General features: G+C 42.9%; 1 protein-coding gene across 10 annotated transcripts in view; it reads right to left on the reverse strand.

Moving 5' to 3' along the window:
* The window catches only part of phactr1 (phosphatase and actin regulator 1), a 537,086-nt gene that overhangs the window by 70,375 nt on the left and 440,337 nt on the right, over positions 1-26,374 (reverse strand). For all 10 annotated transcript variants that reach the window (XM_059653713.1, XM_059653742.1, XM_059653702.1 and 7 more), the window contains 2 exons: positions 21,353-21,556; positions 12,187-12,309 (listed from right to left, as the gene is read on the reverse strand). In XM_059653713.1, the coding sequence (XP_059509696.1) occupies positions 12,187-12,309; positions 21,353-21,556 (327 nt within the window). The remainder of the gene's footprint in view (positions 1-12,186; positions 12,310-21,352; positions 21,557-26,374) is intronic.

Genomic DNA, 26,374 nt, shown 5'->3' on the forward strand with positions numbered 1-26,374 from the left:
CCCTTTGGCCCAACAAGTCCACACCGCCCCTTGCAGCATCCCACCCAGACCCATCCCCCTATAACCCACACACACCCCTGAACACTATGGGCAATTCAGCATGGCCAATCCACCTAGTCAGCACATCTTTGGACTGTGGGAGGAAACCGGAGCACCCGGAGGAAACCCACGCAAACACAGGGAGAATGTGCAAACTCCACACAGACAGTTACCTGAGGCTGGAATCGAACCCAGGTACTTGGTGCTGTGAGGCTGCAGTGCCAACCACTGAGCCACTGTGCTGCCTTGTTGGGTCAAAGGGCCTATTTCCATACTGTAGGGATTCTATGATTCTAAATAGCCAGAGCAGGTTGGCACAGGCAGATCTTGAGGTCAAAAGTGGTTTGTGACCGTTGGAATGACAAATGTGGAAAGCCAACATCAAGATAAAATGAATTGTCAGATAGACACGTGCAACATCCTGAACTTTACAGTTTGTATAACATTGTTCAAAATGGTGACCAAACATGATGTCATTATTGGTAAAGTTGAAGCTTTAGGCTAGGAGCAATGCACAACCCAAGATAAAAAATAAATCTGAGAGTCCAATGCAACAATATAAAGGAAGATCTTCAATTTCAGACAGTCGAAGTTAAGCAAAATCCCCTCAATCTCAGCTGCAATGAATAAATAGTTTGGACTGGAAATTCTGCACATGCCAGAAGAAATTTTCACTATTTTGCTTGGCACCAACCTACTGACTACTGAACAGATCCTGACAGCTTATAAAGGTGCTTTCACAAGTCCTAGATATCTTCCTGGTAAATTTTATGTTGAATTCGATGAGCATATGAGAAGAGTTGAAGCAACAATTGCTACAAATTGGACGGCAGTGGGGAAAAAACCTGGAAGGCCAAGAGTGTGTATAGATTTAAAGGCCCTCAATAAAATTTGAACATATCATTTTACTCTGTGTCAATCATCGAAGAAAGTCCACTTCACTGTGATAAAGGAAAGGTTTTAACTACACTAGGTGCTAACGATGGATACTGGCAACTAAATGGGAAAGAAAACAGCAATATTCTGACTAACTTTTGGATGTCATTTAGCCAGTTGTACAGCATGGGCTGAAAGGATAAAAGTTAATGATGTTCGAAAGCTTCACGAGAAAATAGATTGTACAGGATGGGAAAATAGGCTGAGCAAGTTTAGAATAATACCTAACAAGCTGCATGACCTTGTAAGAGTCCTGTGAACATTCCTTTACAAATCGAAGACGACAGCTGCACTTGTTTTCCCATCCTGTGTTGTCTGTGCCAGCCAGCAGTTTTGTCTGTTGAATCTGTTGTTTTCTGAACTGGTTGTTTTTGATACTGTATGAGAAAGAGGGTTTTGTTCCGAGCTGCTGCTGCTGCTGGATTTCACCTCAGACTGGGATCGTGAACTGTGCCAGGAACAAACCTAACCCTCCAGACGAGCCATCATCGAGGGGTCCCCAAACGACAAAGGATGTGAGACTTGTTGCTTGTTTTTTCCCTTTTTCTCTTCCATTTATTATTACCACTATAATCATTTATTATTGCCACTATTATAATTTATTATTACTTAATAAACATTCATATTTAAACAAATTGCTGTTGTTGAGCCTTCTCTTAGTTATATTTACCCAAATCTGAAACGAACCATTTGGATACACACTGTGAACCAAAACAGAGGTACAGGTGGTTACACATTCCTTTCAGTTAATGTTTTAATGAAGATCTGTAGTTCGAGTTGTGATTAGAGTTGTGGTTGGTTCGCTGAGCTGATTGGTTTTCCTGCAAATGTTTCATCACCTTTCTAGATGGCATCTTCAGCGCTGTCTAGCCTCTGCTGAAGCACTGTGATAAACAAACATGTTGAAACAGACCCTATCCACAAACCACTATGGTACAGAATCGGAAACAAGGCTACCCACTGGACCATAAAAATTCAGAGCGGGACAAAACAACAGTGCTCCAACTGAGGCTAGACAGCACTGAAGATGTCACCTAGAAGGGCGATGAAACGTTTGCATGAAAATCAATCAGCTTGGTGAACCAACCAACAACTTCATACCTTTTGGCATTTTTACTGAAGAGTAGAGACTCAGACAGCATGAAATAGTCAGTTATCTGTTAGGAATGGAAATAATTGTGGATGGTCTGGCAGGCCTTGGATGTGAAGGCATGACGGAACATGCCACTGTAGATCACAATCAAATACCAGTGAAACACTAGAGGGAATGCACAACTGGAACATGAAACTGAACAAGATATAATCTGTCATTGAAGATGAATGAAGTCAAACATATAGAACATGTACTTAAAACACTGATCTTGATAAGGCATAAGCTGCAGCAGGAATGCAAGAACAAATTAGTGTGAAGCTGGCCGAACAATTTGTTTTCAATTTGTTAACTACCTAACCAAGTTCTTCGCCCAGAAATAGTAGGAACTGCAGATACTGGAGAATCTGAGATAACAAGGTGTACAGCTGGATGAACACAGCAGGCCAAGCAGCATCGGAGGAGCAGGAAGGCCGATGTCCTGGGCCTATACCCTTCTTCAGCCTTCCTGGTCCTCTGATGCTGTTTGGCCTGCTGTGTTCATCCAGCTCTACACCTTGTTATCTCAAGTTCTTGGTCCAGTTTGTTCTCAGGATAGGAACATCAAGGCAAGCTCACGGTAGTAGATTCGCCAACTTTAGGTACATTTAAGTTGTCATTGGATAAGCATATGGACATACATGGAATAGTGTAGGTCAGATGGGCTTGAGATCGGTATGACAGGTCGGCACAACATCGAGGGCCGAAGGGCCTGTACTGTGATGTAATGTTCTATGTTCTAAATGATGTGGTATTAGAGAAGAGAACAAGAATTAGCTTTCAAATCACATCAAACAGCTGGTGACAATAGTGCCAGTGCTGAGGTATTATTTTGTTAATGATGACATCACCCTGGGATGATGTCAGTAAGACAGAGTTGTATCAACTGTTATGCAGCAATGGCAACCTTTTCCATTTGCATCCAGAATTTTAATGCCATCTGAACAATGCTATGCATGGACTGAGAAATATTGCATGACTATTATGTATTCTTGTGAGTATTTGGGTGAGAGAAAGTGATGATAGAGACTGACCACAATTATCTTCAAAACACCCTTCTCAAACCAGTTCTATCAAAGGGTTTGCAAAGTACGTGGCCTGGTTTGCAGAACTACGACTTGGAATTGAAATACAAAGAAGGAAGCAGATGCAGATCACTAATTTGCAATTGAGAATTGCATTCCCACCAAGGAAGTTGATGCTGGTGCACACAGTGAAATCTTACCTGTTCATCTTGCAGTTTCTCTGCAAGTTATCAACTCATATTGAAATTTGCACGTGCAATGCGTTTGTATGGACAGATGAAACTGGAACAGACCTGAAAGTGCTAATTATTTTTGGTCACGCATGACAATTTCCTTTATAGAGATTATAAGCAAAAACATTTTCTTTCTTTTAATAATAAAGAGAATATTTTGATTAGCTATTGTACACTAGGACTCACCATATACATGCAACCTCTGGTATTATGATATTTTAATAAAGATGTTTGGGCAGTAACTATTTTATACTTCATTTGGAGCACCTGGTCACAATGAATTCTGCCTGTGTTTAGTTAAGAACATCTTACAGAAGTGATGCTGAATACATATGCAGGAGAGGATCTGGTAAAACAGATCCAGATCTATTTCTTCTATCTTTTTTCTCAGTCTTTTGACAAACTGACTGAAGAGTGATGAGGATCAAAAGCAGTTGCTTTTCGTTTGGTTTTGCTCACAACATCATGTTTTGAAATCCTTTCCATAAATGGAAGATTTGAGTTTAGATAGAATAATTTTGCAGTTTACACTCTGAAGGGCATATTTGCACAAAGGGTGTATGAATCAGGAATTCAGGTGTAGGTCTGAGTATGCAGCTTGATTAGTTAATTCTAATGGATTAAAAAAAGAATAGCTGTCAATTTTGTAATATGTGTTTTTGCCAACAAGCTAAGATTGAAAATGAATTTTCTGCTTAACTTCTTTTAATACAAGGATTATTGAAACAAATATTGAATGTTCAATGTTGCCTGCATTTGGGGTGTTGAGTGTAGAAATGCATCGCAGTCTAGTATAATGGTTCCGAAAGCCTCAAGCAATGATAGACGCTTAGACAGATGCTGCCTCACAGTGCCAGGGACCTGAGTTCAAATCCACCCTTAGGCAACTGTGTGGAGTTTGCACATTCTTCCTGTGCTTGCACGGGTTTCCTCCAGGTGCTCTGGTTTCCTCCCACAGTCCAAAAAATGGGCAGGGCAGGCGAATTGGCCATGCTAATTTGCCCATAGTGTCCAGGGATATGTACATTAGGTTCAGTGGGTTAGACGTGGGGAAAATGCAGGGGAAGAGGAATGAGTTGGGATGGGGTGCTTTTTAAGAGGGGCAGTGTGAACATGTTGGGCTGAATGGCCTATTTCCATACTAAAGGGATTCTATGAATTCAATAACTTGCAGATTTGTTGTTTGTGATGTTCTCTGTATTTCATAGATGGACAAAATCATGTTCACAGCAATCAAGTAAAGACACCTTCACTGACTTGGGCACAAGCAGATACATAACAGGGGCAGCATGGCAGATTAGTGATTAGAACTACTGTCTCGCAGTGCCAGGGACCCGGTTTTGATTCTAGCCCCAGCCAATGTGGAGTTGTACATTGTCCCCGTGTTGGCATGGGATCCTTTGAGTGCTCCAGTTTCCTCCAACAGTCCAAATTTGTATAGCTTGGGTTGCCCTGTAGTGTCCAGGGTTATGCAGGCTATGTAGATGAGCAATAGGAAATGCAGTGTTATAGGGATGGGCTATGGGTTGCTGTTTGGAGGGGCAGAGTAAACATAATGAGCCGAATGGGCTGCTTTTACATTGTAGGAATTCTACGGTTCAATACTCCAAAAGATTTTCTGTCAGGCATGCTAGCGGAGCCAGGCAATCAATAGGAGCATCCAAAGCTTCATTTCAAGGATGTTTGCAAGGGTGATATCAAATTTTTTTGCACTTGGGACATATCAGCCAATTTCACGTTGAGATTATTTGAATGCCTCATCATGATGATTACTGGCTACAGAGGCTTGCCAACTGTTGCCAACACCTAAATCAACTCACAATGATAACCACTTCACATGTGACATTTTTAGCAGATCCCACCTCTCACAAATGGGTCTCTTCAGCCATTAACAAATGGTGCATTGTATGAAGCTATCTCATCCGCAAAACACTTGCTACATGTCCATTTTTTTACAGAAGTGGAAAGACACCAAGATGAATCAAAAGTACTTTTACATTTTCTTCCAAAAGCTTTAATCTTGACATTGCTCTGGATTTCCAGTTCTTCACAAAATAGTTTCCCTTGATCATTTAAAAACCTCAAATTTTTTTAATCTTACGCAATTACCAGCAAATAATATGCAATCCTCATAGCTTCATCCTACTTAGCACTGGTATTTTGTAAATTTTTGCTTTACCCTCTCCTTAGATTTGGTGCCAAAATTGAAAAATATATTCCGGATAAGATTTAACTAAGGTTCTGCATAATTGAAACATATTTTCCCCTTATTCTATTTAAACGGACACCTAATTCCTTTTGCTCCTCAATAGCTCCTAGTCTACTACCATTAAAATTAACCTTTCTTGGATCCTGGATGGTTGATTTCGTAACTCTCCACATCAGCTATCAGTTTTCTGTACTTATCTACAGTAAATGTTGCATGTAAGTCAGTCATAGGGGATCATGTGGCACAGCGGTAGTGTCAGGGCCTATAGGCCAGAAGGTCTTGATTCAAGTCTCACCTAGCATGAAGGTGAGTAACATATAATCTGCTCACACAGATTGACTAAAATCTCAACCACTGACGCCTTGGAAAATCCCTCTTATAAACAGTGGTCAACTTATACTTCAAGTATATAGATGAGCCACTATCTGTGGTGTTGGTACCCACTATTTTGTCACCTGATGCAATGCAACTCATCCAGTATCACCTAGGTGATAGCTTGATTATGAGTAATGATTATGAGGGAAGCTTACTTTTGTCTTTAATGGTATCATGGCCTAACTGGAAATAATCATGGCTCACTGTTACACAAACCATCACAAAATGCACAAAACTCACTTAGACATACTTGCTTGACTTACAGATATTCAGAACAAATGCACTCACAACAGATTTTGAACACTGGCAAGAAATCAACTATTTATTGTAACAAGGCTTATTTTTAAGAAAAATGGCAGTGAAAAATGTTTCCTAACTTACTTCTTACGTTGTTTTGAAAACCCCAAATACATGAACAATCATTCTCAATTAAGATAGACAAAAGACAGGTGGATTGACATCAATATTATGGGTGAAAAACAAAATATAGATAGGGAAAAAAAATGTTGAAGATCAAAAGCCCAGATCACAAGGGTTGGTTACCTTATCACTCAGTTATTTTTGATTTCAACACTGATGACACTCTGTTGACTGTAAAGGCATGATTGTTCTTCACCTGAATAGTTGATGGTCAGACTTTAATAAATGCAGAAAAATCTCCAGAAGGATATTCCAAAGAAGAATATGTCATGGAATCGAATAGTCTCAAAACAAGTTTGCTGAAATTATATTTGGAAATTTCTACTTCTGTGCTTGTTCGCAAATGCTGGGTTGTGCTGGATTGCAATTGAATGGCCTCTTGATCTTAGCTGCAGTTAGACTGTCAGAAATGCTTTTAGATCAGATGCTTAAAATTTAAAAACAACATTGGAAAACAGTAATTTCCAATGGCATTTATGCATAATTGGGGCATTCAGCACTGTCATAAAATATAGAGAATTTAATGTTTACAGAAATTTGAGACCATTCAAGTATTGGCACTGGTATCAATACAACAGAAGAATCACAAATGAAAGAAATGAGGATGAGGACTTTTTTGGTAGATCTGACAAATGATAGAAATTGAGTAATAATAACAAAAGAACGAACCTAGGAATGCGCAGGGAATTATTCACAGCTGATCAGATGTGACTGGGAATGTTACCATGCTATTAATTACCCTATGCAGAACAACAGGTTGATTGATTGATGGTCATAACGTGACATTTACGTGCTGTGAGTGTTACTCACCATTCAAGAACCTAAGCCTGAATGCTGTTCAAGTTGTTCCATATAGAAATGGACTGCTTAATCTATACGGTGCTGAACATTGTACAGTCATCCTCAACTCTGACCTTTTGATGGAGGTAAGTTCATTGATTAGACAGTTGAGGATGATTGGGTCTAAAGCATTAACGTAAGAAACTCCTGGAATGATGTCCTGGGACTCAAATTATTTACCTCCAGTAAAAACAATCTTCCTTTATGTTAGGCATGACTGTAGTAGGCAGAGAATTGTCCCACCCAATTCCCATCAACTCCTGTTTTGCTACAGCTCCTTGATTTCTTACTTGATCAAATACCCTCGGTGTCAAGGGCAGTCACTCTCATCTCACGTCATCTCATCTAACAATAAAGCACAAAACAAGACATAGTTATTTCTACGATTTTAGATTTAATCAAAGATCGTACCGATCTTCGCTTGCTAACTGTTATTCCAGTATCCCAGTTGACTTTCCTTACATGTGATCCTAGACTTTAGTCAAACAATGCCTATCACTTTTGTGTCTTCAACAATGGCATGGTGACTCAGTGGTTAGCACTGCTGCCTTACAGTGCCACGGTCCCAGGTTTGATTCCAGCCTCGGGTGACTGTCTATGTGAAGTTTTTATATTTTCCTCCATGTCTGCGTGGGTTTCCTCCGGGTGCTCCAGTTTCCTCCCACAGTCCAAAGATTTGCAGGTTAAGTGGATTGGGCATGCTAAATTGCTTGTAGCATTCAGGGAGGTGTAGATTAGGTGGGTTATAGGGGAATGGGTCTGGGTGGGATACTCTGAGGTTCAGCGTAGACTTGTTGGACTGAAGGGCTTGTTTCTACACTGTAAGGATTTTATGATTCTATATAAACAATTTGGATAAAAGTGTAGATAATCCATATAGATGATTAGTAAATTTGCTGAAGACATGAAAATTGATGAAACTGTGGATAATGAGCAAGGTTGACAAGGGATACTGCATTATTTAGATCAGTTGAAAAGTTAGGCTGAGAAATGGCAGCTTGAGTTTAATCTGGACTAGTGTGAGGTGATGCTTTCTGAGAGGTCAAATGAAAGAGGAAAATGCACAGTAAATTGCAAGAATCTGAAGAGCATTGATATACAGTAGGACCTTGCAATGTAAGTTCATAGCTCTGTGAAAGTGGCAACACAAGTGGATAAGATAGTAAAGAAAGCATTGAGTTGGACATTGACTATAAAAGTTCGCAAGTCATTTTGCAGCCACATAAGATTTTAGTTTGGTCACATCTGGAGAACCATGTGCAGTTCTGGTCACTACATTGTAAGAGGACTATGGAGGCCTTGGACAGGGTACAAAAGAGGTTCTAAAGAAGGGTCACTGAACCCAGAGCATTCTTTGCTTTCTCTCCACATATGCATTCTGACCTGCCGAGTTTCTTCGGCAGTTTCTGTGATTGTTTCAGATTTCTAGCAAGCATAGTTTTCTTTGGTTTTTTTGTGCAGAGATGTTTGGAGTGTGTTAGCTGTAAGTAGAGATTTGATTGTTTTTGCTAGAGAGTTAGAGGCTGAAGGGCAACCTGATTGAAGTATATAAAATTATGAGCAGCATAGACAGGGTGGATAGTCAAAGTCGTTCTCCCAGGATGGAAAAGTCAAATACCAGGGGGCATAGATTTATGGTTTGTGGGAAAAAGTTTAAAGGAAATGTGTGAGAAAGATCTTTGCACAGAGTAGTTGCCTGGAATACACTGCCAGTGGAAATGGTAGATTCAGATATGATAATGTTTTTCAAGAGGTATTTAGGCATGCACATGATCAGGCAGGGAACAGAGGGTTTCAGATCAGGTGTAGGAATGAGACTAGTTTAGGATGGCATCATGGTTGGCACAGACATGTCTGCATAATCATCTTCTATGATTAGACATGGTGGACCAAAGGGTCTGTCCCTTTGCTGTAACGTTATGTTTAATAAGGTGTAGTGCGTCCTCAACTCCTGCTAGTTAAAGTAGCCTTTTACCACTCATGGGAAAATTAAACAATTGTTTGTCCTTGAGATCAGCTAAGTAATCACTCTAGTTCCTGTTGTCATCCACTTTATTTTGTCAGGTGCATTATATTTCATAGGTATTGGTATTTTTAAGACTATTTCCTTCTGGTTGAGCTTTTCACTTAGATTGCTAGAGGGAAACATCAGCGAGCTTTGAAACTGAACTCTTTGTTTAGTCTAAGCCAGTGCTGTCCATTATATTTACTACGTGCCAGATATGGTAAACCAACTTCAGATGATAACGTGCAGCAATACACCACACACGAAGTTTTTAATGAGAGGAAAACACAACCATTGATTACTCATTCAACTGACAACATGGTTTCAGACTCCATCTGACACATGTATAGTTATCTCAAAATGAAGTAGAAAATCCTGCAGGATGTACAATCCTTAGCAATAAAAATAACACTTTATTATGGTATGTAGTAAAGGATCTGATGTTGAAGGAAAATAAAGCATGTGGAGATATTTTAATTGCCACTCTACAATTGAATGTTGTGTAGTGATTTGCTGCTGTGACTAAAGATATTCCTTAACAGACGCTATGCCACAGTGCAATGCAGTGTTGCTCACTTTTAGCTTTGCCCATCAATCCTTGGGAGAATGTTACAAAAATTTGCTGCATTTTTTGTATATATTTTGAAAAGACAACAGTCGTTTCATGGAACTTTAGGAAGTATCACTATCAATTATCCTTCAACCTGAGAAGTCATTTGCTTTGATTTGCCATTTTTTGTCCTGAGGCCAATTTTCTTAAAACCCAAGCCAACAGCATCTCCTATTCCATTAGCCTCAATTTTGTTAACCAGGCTTTTATGCGGTACTTTGACATTTTATAGAACGGACTGAATTTTTTTTAAGTAATGATCTGGAGTACAGTGGCAGACTTGTGTGGCATCAAGAAACCCTAATAAAATGGAGGTCAATGGGAATCAGGGGCAAAGCTCTCCACTGGCTGGAGTCATACCTGACACATTCAAGGTGAGACCAATCATTTTAGCTTTAAGATATTACTGAACATGTTCCCTCAAAGTACTGCATTATGTCCAAACATTTTTGTTGTTTCATCAAAGACATCCAACATAAACAGAAGGGGGATGTTTGTTGATAATTTCAAGTTTTCAATACCATTTGCAGCTGCTCAGATTATCAAGCAGACTGTGCCCACACAGATCTAGAAAGCATTCAGAATTGGCTGAAAAGCGATATTTGCTTCATAAGACTGCTCCTGATGATTTCCAACAAGAGAAAATCTAAGCACCTTTCAATGATATTAACATCGCAGAATCATCTACAATCAATATCTTAAGAGTCATCATTGACTGGAAGCTCCATTGGACTTGGTACAAAAGCATATCGAAGGTTGCGCAAGTAACTCACGTCCCAATATGCCAAAACCTGTCCCACCACTGACAAGGCACATGGCAGGAGTACACTGGAACATTCTCCACTTGCCTGGATGCATGAAACTCCAGCAACACTCAAGAAGCTCAAAACCATCTAATAGAAAGCTGCCCATTTGATTGGTACCCATCCACCACCTTAAACATTCATCACTGATACACAGGGGCTGCAGTATGTTACCACCTACAGATGAGCTGTCTGAGGTTCCCTTAACAGCATCTTCCAAATATGGGTCCTCCTCCAAAGCAGACAGACCAGGGCAGATGTAAAGAAAAATCACTGCTTGCAAGGTTCCCTCCAACCAGACATCATCTTGACTTGGAACTAAAACAAAGTTGCTGGAGAAGCTCAGCAGGTCTGGCACCATCTGTGGAGGGCAAAACAGAGTTAACGTTTCAGGTCTGGTGATCGATGCTCAGAACAATTTTATATTATTGATATTGACATGTGAAATTACTATGTATGTTACATTCTATTAGTGACATTCATATGGAATTGTGTAAATTGTACATATCTGTGAAGTACTGTTGGTGGCATTTGAGAACCAATACATCAAGCAAATCGTGGACCAGAACCAATATTTCAGTTAAGTGTTAAAACCTGGAGATTATTATTAACCTCAATGTGAATTTTGAGGAAGGGTCACTGGACCCGAAATGTTAATTCTGTTTTCACTTCTACAGATGCTTAGAGACCTGCTGAGCTTTTCCAGCAACTTTGTTTTTGTTCCTGATTTACGACATCCGCAGTTCTTTTGGTTCTTGACTTGGAACTATATTGCTGTCGCTGGACTGTCACTGGGTCAAAATCCTGCAACTCCCTTCTGAACAGTAGCAGATGTATCAGCTGCAAGCGTCATTGTAGTGGTTTAAGAAAACAGCTCACTTAAATTTTCTCCAGGGCAACTAGGGATGGGCATTATATGCTGCCATTACAACGTACTTACATCCCAAAAGAAAACCACCTCATTTAAAATAGACTTTACTGTGGATTAAAAATCTAAAGTCACAGCCAGTAGGATTCCCAAGACCTGTCATGCATTCTAACCTGCTGTTGTGAGTAAAGGAATATAAGATACTAAAAATAACCAGTTTAAAATAATCAGTTACATATACATTGCAGAGGCAAAGTAATGTATTCTTATGTAAATCAGAAAACCACACAAACATTTCAAAATGTGATTCATGAAGAACTTAACATAGAACATAGAACAGAGAACATTACAGCACAGTACAGGCCTTCGGCCCTCGATGTTGTGCCGACCTGTCATACCGATCTCAAGCCCATCTGACTTACACTATTCCATGTACGTCCATATGCTTGTCCAATGACGAGTTAAATGTACCTAAAGTTGGCGAATCTACTACCGTTGCAGGCAAAGCGTTCCATTCCCTTACTACTCTCTGCTATACATAGCAGGTATAATATTTTTAAAATGCAACAGTTTGTTGTAGATGTCTGCAATTTCCTGAATGACAAATTCCTGATCTTTGTCACACCCTAATAGCCACGTACTGAGTGCAGGCTAGGTTCTTTTGCATAGGAAGGCAGAGGCCGAGGCAACTCACCCCGCATCACTCTCGTGTGTCCCACTGGTCTTTTACAAGCACCAATGGTAGAATCATGGGAGTAGGCTGCCTGCCTGTCTGTCTGCCTTCTCAGTCGAGGTATGGTGTAGGCTGCAGGGTAACCTAAAAGAGAGGAAGAAAAATGAAAAAGTAACTCTGAAATTAAAAATCAGAGCAGTTACATTTGACACTTTTGTGAGAACCAGTAACAATGATGACAGTACAAGTGAGTGTGGTATATTCAGTATGCAGATCTGCATTCTGATGAGTGAGGATCAGAGAGAATACACACTCTTTAGAGAAGCTTAAACTACAGTGGTCCTTATTTAGCCCTCGGCTCTACAGAATGGCTGATTCAGCCTGATTCCTTGGCGAGTTTCATAAATCTGAATGAATGTGAGTGATCCCTTCAGAATCAACTCAGTTGCTTTGATGTACACATGAACATTATGCTTCAGTCTCATCTGGATGTTCAAAGTTCCCAATTCATTGAAATGAGATACCCACAAGTGAAGGGCCTGGTAGATAATGTCTACAATCAGTTGTGTATCATCTGTAGTCCATGGGCCAGATCACACTGTGACATTCATTCTACATTCACCAACTATTTCATACAATCTAACTCAGAAAGTCAAAAAGAAAACTCATTTCAGTACAGATTTCTCAGAATAGCATTGGGAATTTAGTCCTGAATTTTAGAGGTACAATTTCAATAAATAATGGCTCCCACAGGACTTGTTTTTTCAGGGAGTAAGGACATATTAAAAGCTTCCAGCAAAGCATAACCTGCTGGGATTTTGGATCAAAGAATTCTGCATAACTGATTTAGAAAGCTCATTTTCCAATTATTTAAATTGATGACCATAAAATTGTGAATGACATAAATTGGGCTTGTTGATTTCTGTGTCTTTGACCTGCAATCCCTATTACTGAGAAAACTGGCATGTAGTCCCACCAAACTATTCTTTAACTATTAGCTTAAATGGCACATCATGTACTTTTGAAGACACTGTGCTGATTGCTCCCGCACTTCTTATACCATCAATGGGTAGAAGCTTCACAGCTTTTATAACTATTTGATGAAAAAGTAACAAATATTGAAGACACATAGTGAGAAAAATGGCAGGGTGTTGGGGTACTGCATTCTACCTCTGAAGAAACATTTAACCCACATTTAAATTTAGCCAGACCCACATGAGAAAAAATGTATTTTTGACCTACTGACCTAAGAGTTCTAACTTGAAATATTTGGGAAATTTATTCTTTAGTAAGATTAGGATGATACATGTAACTTAAATCTATCCCAAATGCAATTTAATTTGCCATTATGTTAACAATCTCACACACTGAGATAACAAGGATACAAGGTATAGGAGATGTAAAAATGCACACTGGTGGAAGATGAAATGTTTTGCCAATACTGGTATTACTCCATTATAAATGAAGAATTAATGATCCTGTACCCAAGCAGGACCACACTTGAAGGGTGTACAGACTGAAGACACAGCTGCAGAACAGTATCTCTAGTTCTCCAATCTGTGTTTTGTTTGTGCAAAACTCTCCATTGAAAGCATGGACTCAGTCCCATGTCAGTTCTCTGCCAAACTATGATGATTGTGTCCTCTGGCTTGAAACACATGACTGCACTATACATTTACCCTTGGAAATAGGAACATTGTGTGGCCTAAGATCATTTGGAATGCTACCAGATTTTATGGTTGTATTATTGAAAAAAAATGTAATTAGGAATGTAAAACTTAAACAGAACAAAACTTAAACTTAAGTAGTACAATACTAAAAACTAATTCAATACAGGATTTTGGAAAACATAAAATCAAAGCATTTTAAGTCTTATGGCTCAATTAAACAGGCAAAATATTTTCCCACATTTGTTTGGTTCCAACCAGCTCTATTATGCATGCAATTTTAAAACATTTTTATAAACCTGAGTTATCTGGAAGATACAAATCTCAAATCAAAGGTGAATTCCATAGCTGAAAATTTATTGAATATTATGAACATGATTTGAATTCACTGTAAGAAGCATTAAAGCTGGATTAACCTACCCTCCCTGCTTATATTCATCCATACTTTTTCCAATTCTAATGTGCCTTAGTTTGGCCATGTCTGTTAATACCCCAAAATTTGTATATTTACAACCGTCCCTCTCTTTCTGTCCAGCATTACTTGGACTAACTGCATGAATATGTGGCAATGTAGGAATGCCAATTCAACTTATCTCAAAATAACTGGTTCCTTACTTTAATTGTTCTTTTCGTGTTGAAGAACTTGTTCCGACTGGACAGTTTTATATTATTGATATTGATATGTGAAATTACTACGCATGTTACATTCTATGAGTGACATTCATATGGAATTGTGTAAATTGTGCGTATCTGTGAAGTACTGTTGATGGCATTTGAGAACCAATACATCAAGCAAATTGTGGACCAGAACCAATAATTCAGTTAAGTGTTAAAACCTGGAGATTATTATTTACCTCGATGTAAATGTAACATCTTGAAAAACACAAATGTTGTGTAACAGATTTGTAGCTCAGGTTGAGGTTCTGGATGTAAGTTTGCTCGCTGAGCTGGAAGGTTCGTTTTCAGACGTCTCATCACCATTTTTTAATTTGAAAAAATATACTTTATTCATAGAATGTACAAAAAATAAAACATTTATACATCTACCCAGTCATGCAAGCCGCTCCGGATTACCCAGGGGTACGTACACCAACTAAAGGAAAAAACAAAGCAAAGAAAACAAACAAAGCAAAGAAAATACCCCGGCAGTGGATACCCCGCACAGTCCCCTTTGGCCCCCTGACCAGTTGGGGAAGGCGCCAGCGGGGCCCAGTTACCAGATAGGGCCCTTGTTTCTATTCTGGATGAGGGGTTTCATACGGTGGTCTTTCCCCACTGTGCCTTGGCGGCGGCTGGCCCAAGCTTTAGCGCGTCCCTCAGCACGTAGTCCGGGACCTCGGAGTGCGCCAGTCTGCAATACTTGGTCGGGGTCAGTACTTTCAGCTGGCAGACCAGAAAGTTGCGGGCAGACCAAAGAGCATCTTTCACCGCATTGATGGTCCTCCAGGCGCAGTTGATGTTGGTCTCGGTGTGCGTCCCGGGAAACAGCCCGTAGAGCACGGAGTCCCGTGTCACGGAACTGCTCGGGACAAACCTCGACAAATACCACTGCATCCCCCTCCAGACCTCCTGCGCATAGGCACACTCCAGAAGGAGGTGATAGACAGTCTCGTCCCACCCGCAGCCGCCTGGAGGGCAGCGTGTGGTGGCGCAGAAATTCCAGGCGTGCATAAAGGATCTCACTGGCAGAGCCCCTCTCACTGCCAGCCAAGCAATGTCCTTGTGTTTGTTTGAAAGTTCTGGTGATGAGGCATTCTGCCAAACGACTTTGGCAGTCTGCATGGGGAACCACACGACAGGATCCACCCTCTCCTTTTACCGAAGGGTCTCAAGAATACTACGTGCTGACCACTGCCTGGTGGCCTTGTGGTCAAAGGTGTTTCCTTTCAAAAATTTCTCCACGAAGGACAGGTGGTACGGGACAGTCCAACTACTCGGAGCGTTCCACGGCAACGAGGCCAGGCCCATCCTTCGCAACACCGGGGACAGGTAGAACCTCAGTAAGTAGTGACACTTGGTGTTTGCGTATTGAGGATCTACGCACAGCTTGATGCAGCCGCACACAAAGGTAGCCATCAGGGCAAGGGTGGTGTTTGGTACGTCCTTTCCCCCATTTTCCAGGTCTTTGTACATGGTGTCCCTGTGGACCCGGTCCATCCTCGACCCCCAAATGAAGTGGAAGATGGCCCGGGTGACCGCAGCGGCCCAGGTCCAGGGAATAGGCCAGGCCTGCGCCACATACAACAGTACCGAAAGCCCCTCGCACCTGACAACCAGGTTCTTACCCGCGGAGGGGGACCGGAGTGTCCACCTGCCCAGCTTCTGCTTCAGTTTGGTGATATGCTCCTCCCAAGTCTTAGTGCATGCCCCAGCTCCACCGAACCAAACACCCAGCACCTTCAGGTAGTCTGTCCTGACGGTGAAGGGGATGAAGGAGCAGTCATCCCAATTCCCAAAGAACATGGACTCGCTCTTACCCCTATTGACTTTGGCACCCGAGGCCAGTTCAAACTGGCCGCAGATGTCCAACAGCCTACTCACCGACCGACGATCGGTGCAGAAGATGGCGACATCGTCCATGTACAGGGAGGTCTTGACCTGAAGGCCTCTGCTGCCTGGGATAGTCACGCCCTTCAGGCTCACGTCCTTCCTGATGGATGCAGCGAAGGGCTCCACACAGCACACGAACAAGGCAGGAGAGAGCAGGCAGCCCTGCCTGACTCCAGATCTGACGGGAAAACTGTCCGATTCCCACTCGTTGATCGAGACTGTGCTGATGATGTTGGTGTAGAGCAGCCGGATCCAATTGCGGATGCCCTCCCCAAACCCAATGTAAGCATGAGAGACCCTGTCGAAGGCCTTCTCCTGGTCCAGGCTGATGAGGCAGGTGTCCACCCGCCTGTCGTGCACGTAGGCGATCGTATCCCTGATGAGCATAAGGCTCTCAGAGATCTTCCTGCCCGGCACAGCACAGGTTTGGTCAGGGTGAATCACTGACTCCAGGATAGACCTGACCTGGTTGGCTATGACCTTGGCCAGGATTTTGTAGTCCACGTTCAATAGTGAAATGGGACGCCAATTCTTAATTTCTTCCCTCTCCCCCTTCCTCTTGTCAATGAGGGTGATGATGCCCTTCCTCATGGACTTGCACATTTCCCCTGCCTGAAGCGCACTATCGTACACCTCCAGCAGGTCCTGGCTGACCAGGTCCCACAGAGCGGAATACAGCTCGACCGGTAAGCTGTCGCTCCCGGGAGTCTTATTCCTCTCAAAGGACTTGAGGGCTCTGGTCAGCTCATCCAGGGATATCGGCCGGTCCAGCCACTCCCTCGTGCCGTTGTCTAAGACCTCCGTGATAGACGACAGGAACGACTCGGAGGCCGTGCTGTCCGTGGGCTTTGTGTCGTACAGTCCGGCATAGAAGGATCTGCTGATCCTCAAAATGTCAGGCCGAGACGACGTCACCGAGCCATTGTCCTCCTTCAGCCGGCTAAGCACAGAGCTCTCTTTGTGCACCTTCTGAAAGAAGAAACGCGAGCACGTCTCATCCTGCTCCACGGAGCAGACCCTGGACCGGAAGATTATCCTGGAAGTCTCCGCAGCAAAGAGCGAGGCTTGCTGACCCCTCACCTCGCGCAGGTACTCCGTGACATCGATGCCCATCGACTGCAGAAGGAGCAGGTTCTGCATCTTTTTCTGGAGGCACGACTGCTTTCCCCGCCTCTTTCTCGCCTACCGAACACCCTTGAGGACAAAGAACCTCTTGATGTTCTCCTTCACTGTCTCCCACCAGTCGCACGGAGACTCAAAGAGGGGTTTCACAGTTCTCCAACCGGCATACTCCCTCTTAAGCTCCTCGATGTTCTCTGGGATCAACAGAGTCGTGTTGAGCTTCCACGTCCCCTTGCTGGCCTGCTGGTCGTCCTGTAAGTGACAGTCGGCTAGCAGGAAGCAGTGGTCAGAGAAGAACATCAGCTCGACGCCGGTGGACCTGACCGAGAACGCCCATGAGACAAACAGGAAGTCTATCCTTGAGCGGATAGATCCGTCTGGCCACGACCAGGTGCATCTCCGCTGCGCTCCATCTGTAGGGGTGCTGAAGACGTCGAGCAGCTTGGCGTCTTTCATCGTGCCCATCAGGAATCTGGACGTGACGTCCAGTTCACTCCCCTCACCCGCTGTCCCCACGCCGGATGATGCAGTTGAAGTCTCCGCCTAGGATGAATGGCCTGGATGTAGCCAGCAGGGGTGGAAACCGCTGCAGAATGGCCAACCGCTCACTCCGTACTGCTGGGGCGTACACATTGATCAGCCTCAGGGGAGCGTTCCTGTAGGTGACATCAGCCACTAGGAGGCGCCCCCCCCCACCACCTCCTGAACTTGAGAGATGGTAAAGTTGCGCCCCTGCAGCAGAATAGCCAGACCTGAGAAGCGACAGTTGTTACCCCCGACCAGATCGAAGGCCCACAGGTCCAGGCGCCTGACCATTTCCCGTACCTGCTGAGGTGCGGTATCCCGCACTCCTGCAGAAACAGGAGGTCTGCCTTGACGGTGGTCAGGTAGGCCAACATGGACACACATCTTGCGGTGGACTTGACGCTGCGCACATTAACGCTCGCAACTCGTACCCCCATTGTGGGCAGTGACCGCAGTACCCTCCCCGAGTCCAAGGTCCAGCTCCTCCATCTGTCCCTTCATGCCCATTGCCTGGGCTATCTGCTGGACGCTCTCCGGGCTCAGGAAACCGTCCGTGCTGCCTTCCAGGTAGCATGCCCACATCGGGGGGTCCGGAGGCAGGAGAGTCCAGCTCTGGGTCAGGTTGGGGGCACGTTGTTTCCTGCTTCCCGCCTGCAGGTTCCAGGGGGCCCTCCAGGGCCTCCTCCGAATCCCCCTCGTCAGAGGAGCTCTTATAGCCCCCCTGTAGTTGCCTGATGGTTGCAGAGCTGGGGCCCTCCAGCACGCCTTCCTCCTCGCCTTCCGGACCGTCGTCCACGCCCCTGGGTCACCTGTTGCCTCGTCCCTCGACACCGGGTTGTCGGGGGTGTGGGGAGCAGAGCCTGCAGCGGTACTTTGCTGGCCTCGGGTCCATCCTGCGGGGCTGGGCCCTCCTGCACACTAGGGGGGTCCTTGCAGGGGCCTGGTGCCTTCTTGTCCTCCGGGGGGGCTTGCCCCGCATTGCACCTGCCGGCGACCTGGGCGTAGGTGGTCCCCCGCCGCGGGCATGCCCTGTAGATGTGGCCCGCTTCCCCGCAAAGGTCGCAGCTTTTTTCCTTTGGGCAATCCTTCGCAAGGTGTCCCTCCTCCCTGCAGTTCCTGCAGATGGTGACTTTGCAGTCGGCTGCCACGTGACCTGACCTACCACAGGCATGGCAGACTTTGGGTTGCCCTGCGTAGGTCAGGTAGCCCTTGCTCCCGCCGATCGCGAAGCTGGACGGTGGGTGTATGATGTTCCCGTCCGCGCCCATCCTCAGCGTCACCCTGACTTGCCTTTTACTTGTCCAGATCCCAAAGGGGTCCATTATGTTGGTTAGGTCCCCTTCCACCTTCACGTACCTTCCAAGGAAGTTCAGGACATCAGCTGCTGGCACATGCGGGTTGCACATGTGTACAGTGACCATACGGCTCCTCTGCACCGGCATCATGAACAGCGGGACGGCGGTCAGTACAGAGAGGGGGCCCTCACCTCCTTTTTCCTTGAAAACCTCCAGGAAGCACTCACAAAGCTTGGTGTTCCTGAAGATTACATCGTAGAAACTTCCTCCAGGGAAATCCTGCGGGCAGTAAATGTCCGCAGCAGCGAACCCACAACAGTCAAATAGGACCCTCTTCATGAAGAAGGTGCGGTCCACAGGGCACCTTCATCCACCTTCTTCACGGAAACGCGGATGGTGTTCCAGAACCCCTGATCCGGGGCACGAGCACTCGCCGCAGCCATCGTTGCAGGTTGGCTGCTCCCCTGAACCAGCGTTAGGCCAAAGCCAGCATTAAGATCCACCGGTTGCAAGGGTGCACAGCCAACCCGATCTCTTCCTTCGACCTCCAACACATTCACGCTCGCCTCTTCTCGGTCCACAAAAGAGTGGGTCTTTATTTTGTTCTGGATGTAAGCTGGTTCACTGAGCTGGAAGGTTCATTCCCAGACAATCCGTCACCATTCTAGGTAACATCATCAGTGAGCCTCCGATGAAGCGCTGATGTTATGTCCCGCTTTCTATTTATCTGTTTAGGTTTTATTGGGTTGGTAATGTCATTTCCTGCGTTGGTGATGTCATTTCCTGTTCTTTTTCTCAGAGGGTGGTAGATGGGCTCCAAATCAATGTGTTTGTTGATGGAGTTTCGGTTGGATTGCCATGCTTCCAGGAATTCTCGTGCGTGTCTCTGCTTGGCTTGCCCCAGGATGGATGTGTTGTCCCAGTCAAAGTGGTGCCCTTCCTCATCTGTATGTAAGGATACTAGTGATAGTGGGTCATGTCTTTTTGTGGCTAGTTGATGTTCATGTATCCTGGTGGCTAGCTTTCTGCCTGTTTGTCCAATGTAGTGTATGTCACAGTTCTTGCAAGGTATTTTGTAAATGACAGTCGTTTTGCTTGTTGTCTGTATAGGGTCTTTTAAATTCATTAGCTGCTGTTTTAGTGTGTTGGTGGATTTGTGGGCTACCATGATGCCAAGAGATCTGAGTAGTCTGGCAGTCATTTCAGAAACGTCTTTGATGTAGGGGAGAGTGGTTATGGCTTCTGGGCACGTTTTGTCTGTCTGTTTGGGTTTGTTGCTGAGAAATCAGCGGACTGTGTTCTCTGGGTACTCGTTCTTTTTGAATACTCTGTATAGATGATTTTCTTCTGCTCTTCGTAGTTCCTCTGTGCTGCAGTGTGTGGTGGCTCGTTGAAACAATGTTCTAATGCAGTTTCGTTTGTGGGTGTTGGGATGGTTGCTTCTATAGTTCAGTATTTGGTCCGTGTGTGTTGTTTTCCTGTAGACACCCAAACTTTGGGTCCGCTACGTGGATGACACCTTTGTCATCACTAAACAAAACAAATTAGAGGAAACCTTCAAGACCATCAATAATACCCTTACTGGCATAACATTCACAAAAGAAGGAAAACGTCTGAAAACGAACCTTCCAGTTCAGCGAGCAAACTTACATCCATGTTGTGTAACAGTACAAAATTTAGTAAATCACAAACTATGATCAATGTTCTTACTAACTCCTCTGATATGCACAGTATAGAAAAGGGTAAAGCATCTGCATCACACATATAAGTTTAACAGGGTGCTGTTGAAAGAGGAAACAGTTCTACAAAATGTTTAAATTATAACTGTGCATGTACGCAATCTAATTTCTTTTCTTGTTAGGCCACCTGAATCTACAAATACCCAGAAGCAATGCAGAAATTCTTTCAAAAAACATTCAATTTAAATTCTACATAGGTGGACAAGTTACCTTATATAACACAGTCATAATTAGAAAAAATGCAAATTTATTGGTGTGAAGCCTTAAAAGCCAGGTGATCAGAACTTACCGGTGATATGGTTGGCAATCCTCGATAGTGGTTTTGGAGGTAGGGCAGGGGGTTGTTTAGCATAGGATTGTTGCTTTGAAGGGGTTTCCTTAAGGTCACAGTGAAAAGCTGCAGACTTTTTAGAGGGCAGTAGCAATTGTGGTTTAGCTGGTGTGTGCTTCTCAGGGACTAATGTCCTATTATCTGTGGGGCTTTCTTCAGCAGCTAGAGACACAAATAGAATTTGTAATGTTTAAAATAGAAAAGTAAAGAAATTCAGCGTTCAACTAATTCTGCAAAAAGTTCAGTAAGGTTAAAAAGCTTTAAACAGTATGTATAACAGCAAATGATTAAATAGAACACCTAAATCTAATTAACATTCCTGTACTGAAAATTTGAATATTGACCAAGATTCTAAAAGAGGTTAGACAAACATGGGCAATTCATAAGCACACACATGGGCATTTCTGATATGTGTCATCTATAGATGAGTTTGTTCTTGGAAGGATAGCCAGAAAATAAGCATTTTAAAAATTCTGGTGCTGAGATTCTGGTTACTCAGGGATGGAAACCCATGGGGGCTACTGAAAATTATACAGATCCTACCAACTTTATACTCAACTTCTGAGGTATTCCTTTTGCATTAGATCTCTTATCAGGAATATTAATTAACAAAGACTTGCTGATTAAAGGAGGTTTTTTTTTTAAACTTTGAAGACAGACATCAAGGAAAGGATTTTCCTTGTGGCTTCAGAATTCCACCTTACAAGTTTGATTGGGGTTCAGATGTCTCTGCTGCGCGGGACATAGTAATTCAATGTGATTTATGCGAAATTAACCGATTATGGTCAGAGGGCAAGTTTGTTGTATATTAAAGGTGGACTTCAAACCAGAAGGGATAACCAGTGAAAGTGGTAAATGAGACATACTCATCTGATTTATCTCCTATATTTCAAAATGGAGAACTAATATGACCAGTATTAGATTTCTAGCTGGAGGGCAGTAGGATGCTGCACCCAGCATGGAAATAGCAGCAGAATGCCCAAGCAGGTAAGTGAGAGCGGTATCCCACAATAAAGGGACTCGCTATCTCAAACATTTTGAAGTATAAAGTAAAACACCAGGGTGGCACAGTGGTTAGTACTGCTGCCTCACAACACCAGGGATGCAGGTTTGATTCCACCTTGGGACAACTGTCTGTGTGGAGTCTGCACATTCTCCCCGTGTCTGCATGGGTTCCCTCCAGGTGCTCTGGTTTCCTCCCACAGTCCAAAGATGTGCAGGCTGGGTGAACTGGCTGTGCTAAATTGGCCATAGTGTTCAGGGATGTGTAGCTTAGCTGGGCAACAGGGGGCTGGATCAGGGCGGGATGCTCCAAAGGTTGGTGTGGAATTGTTGGGCCAAAAGGCCTATTTCTACACTGTAGGGATTCTATGATCTAAGGGAGAGATCCTTCCTCAGAGTGACCTATTGCAGCAACTGAACTCAAGAAGGCAGGAAGGTCTGTAAGCCTGACTATGATAGAGTTAGTGGACGCTCCAATAGCGACATTTTCCTCACTGCCTATAGGTCATGGAGGCTGACAAGAAAATTTCAATTCATCTCAAATAGGAGGCCATAATTGGCCTTTAAATGCCTCCAAAGACTACCACCACTTGCACGGGCCTCCCAAAAACAGGCCAAGAGGTGAAATGGAGTTAGAGAAATGGAATGTTGACTACTTGGCGTAAACCTCTGCATCTGTGTGCCGATCAGGGGCTGAAAATTCAATTCCATGAGAATATAGAAGAGTGCAGTAAAGGTAAAAATAATCAAATCATTTACACAGGCAAACGGACACAAGATTATTTGTTTGAAATCATGCAATGTAATTTGTATATCTTAGTTCAGTGCGCAGAAGATGTCTTGTATCCCACTCTTTCATTTGTAAAGATCAATATCAGAGATCCTACTGATGTAGTATATCTGGACTTCCAGAAAGCATTTGATAGGGTGCTGCACAAAAGGTTATACACGTGGTCAGACGGGGTTAGCTTGGATAGAGCACTGGCTAATCAACAGAAAGCCAGGATAAATGGGCCTTTCTCTGGCCGGCAAGATGTGACTAGTGCGCAGCCACAGGGTTCAGTCCCCAGAGCACAGCTATTTACAATCTATACTAATGGTTTGGATGCACAGGTAGAAAGAACTGGAGCCAAATTTGTAGATGCCACTAAAATAGATGGAAAAGTTATTTGTAACGAAGAAATAAGAAATTTAGAAATGGATACATCTACAAGTTCTTTCAAGAATTAATTGGAGTAGACTGTTCGTAGATAAAGGGACATCTGATAAGTGGGAGGTTTTCAAAGTGTGATAATGAGAGTTCAGACTCATTATGTTTCTGTTAGAGTGAAAGATAAGGCTGGTAGGATTAGAGAACAACGGATGAATACAGATATTGAGGTTCTGGTGATAGATAAAAAAGAATCATATATCAGATATAAACAACTGGGTTCAAATGAATCTCTTGAACAGTATAAAGAGTGTTTGGGCATTCTTAAGAGGGAGATCAGGAAGGCAAAGATGATATGTGATAGCCATGGCAAATGATGTTACAGATAATCCAATAAAATTCTACAAGTACATTAACAGCAAGATAACAACTAAAGAGAGAGTAGGGTCCCTTAAAGATGAAAGAGATCAACTTTGTGTTTCACCTTAGGGAATGGGAGAGATGTTAAATGAACATTTCGTATCAATTTTTACCATGAAGAAATCTATAAATCCATCTATAAATATGGGAGAGGCACTGAACGACTGGAGAGAGGCTAACGTTGTGCCTTTGTTTAAGAAAGGATGTAAAAAGAAGCCTGGAAACTATAGACCTGTGAATCCGACTTCAGTGGTGATAAGTTGTTAGAAGTGATTTTGAAAGATAGGATTTACGTGCATTTGGAGAGACAAGGAATGATCAGTGATTGTCAGCATGGATTTGCGTGAGGGAAACCGTGTCTTACAAACTTGTTTGAGTTTTTTGGGAAAGTAACCAAGAAAATTGATGAAGGCAGAGCGGTAAACAATGTTTGCTTGGACTTTGAAGTTAAATCACATGGGATTCAGGGTTAGCTTGCCAAGTGGAAACAAAATTGGCTTAACGGCAAGAGATAGAGTGATTGTGGAGTGTAGGAGTTTGAGAGGTAACCTTGTAGAGGGTTATAAAATAACAAGGAGCATAGATAAGGTGAACAGCAGGAGTCTTTTCCCTGGGGTGTGGGATTTCAAGACTAGGGGACATATTTTTATGGTGAGAGGAGGGATGTAGTTGCATTGGAGGCAGTTCAGAGGAGGTTCATTAGATTGATTCCAGAAATGAGGGATTTGTCTTACAAAGAGAGATTGAGCAGTTTAGGCCAAGACTGTCTGGAGCTTAGAAGATTGAGAAAAGATCCAATTAAGATATACAAGATGCTAAACAGGATTGATAAAGTAGATAGAACATAGAACATAGAACATAGAACAGTACAGCACAGAACAGGCCCTTCAGCCCACAATGTTGTGCCGACCATGTAGAGATTGTGCTTCCTCATTTAGGGCAAGCTAGAATGAAAGGTCATCCTTTTTTGATTTGACTTATTAGTGTTACACGTGCCAAGATGCAGTGAAAGGTATCGATTTATGAGCTTTCCTGACAAATTATATCTTACCTGAGTAAATCAGGGTAATGGACCAGAATGCAGAATATAGAAAAGATGCAGAGAAAGATCAACTCTAATATTTGAGAGGTACATTCAAAAGTCTGATAACACGCGGAAGAAGCTATTCTTGAATTTGTTGATGCGTGTTTTTAAAATTTTGTATGTTCTGCCCAATGGAAGAAGCTGGAAGACACAACAACAGAATTGGGAGGTCTTTGATTATATCAGCTGCTTTCCCAAGGCAGCGGGAAATATAAATGGAGTCAATGGAAGGCAGACTGGTTTTCGTGATGGACCGGGATGCATTCACAACTCTCTCTAATTTCTTGCAGTCTCGGGCACAGCAGCTGCAATACCAAGCTGTGGTGTATCTGGATAGGATGCTTTCTATGTTGCATCTATAAACATTGGTAAGAGTCATTGTTGAATAAAAATTGGTAAGAGTTATTTAATAAGGATAAGAGGTGGCAGATTTAAAACAAAGTTGAGGAGAAATTACTTCTTTCAAAGGGTCAGGAGTGTGTGGAATTCACTCCCCCAGACTGTGGTGGATGTTAGAACATTTAGTACATTTAAGGAGGAGATGGGCAGACAGATTTTTAATTAGCGTTGGGTTGAATGGTTGCAGACAGTACACAGAAAAATCAAATTGAGACCAAGATGAAATCAGCCATGATAATATGAAATGGTCGAGCAGGCTTAAGGAGCTGAATTTACTACTCCTGCTTCTAGTTCTTATGCTCTTAAGTACTACTTAAAACACAACTAAAATTTATTAAATGCAAGAATGCATTGAATGTTTTCCGTATTTGCTATCAATCCAACAGAATTGAATTGAAAATTAACACAAGGAATAAAAGATCAAGGAAATACGAACAAGACATTGATATTGCCAGCAAGGTGAGAACGTATTGCTTGTCCTCTGGTTTTTCTTGAAAAGTGATGGCAAACCTTTTTCTAACAGTATCAGGAATCTATTGCAGTGATGAAGGAGGACGGATGTTAATTAAATACTCTCAAATTTCCTTGATTATTGGTTTATTAGCATTGACCTCCAGCTAATCTTAGCAGTAGAATGACAATCAAGAAACAGGTTGAATTGGTGATGGCAAGGAGAGACGAAGCTTCAGTTTGTCATTTTAATGTGGAACCAGTAGGAGCAGACCTGCACCCCATGACTTAAATATCACAAGTCTTTTTTTAAAGCTTTTAGTCACAGCCCGCAGTCATCCTTTTAATTGCCACTGGTTTTCAGCTGTACTTAGAGCAAGCTAATTTGGTAAAGCAAGCATCAAAAGAGTTTTGTTGACATTACAATATTCCAAATGTACAAATACAAAAGGATGAACTTCTATTTAAGATACTT

Source organism: Stegostoma tigrinum, chromosome 2 (genome assembly GCF_030684315.1).
Source record: "Stegostoma tigrinum isolate sSteTig4 chromosome 2, sSteTig4.hap1, whole genome shotgun sequence".
Classification (NCBI taxonomy): Eukaryota; Metazoa; Chordata; class Chondrichthyes; order Orectolobiformes; family Stegostomatidae; genus Stegostoma; species Stegostoma tigrinum.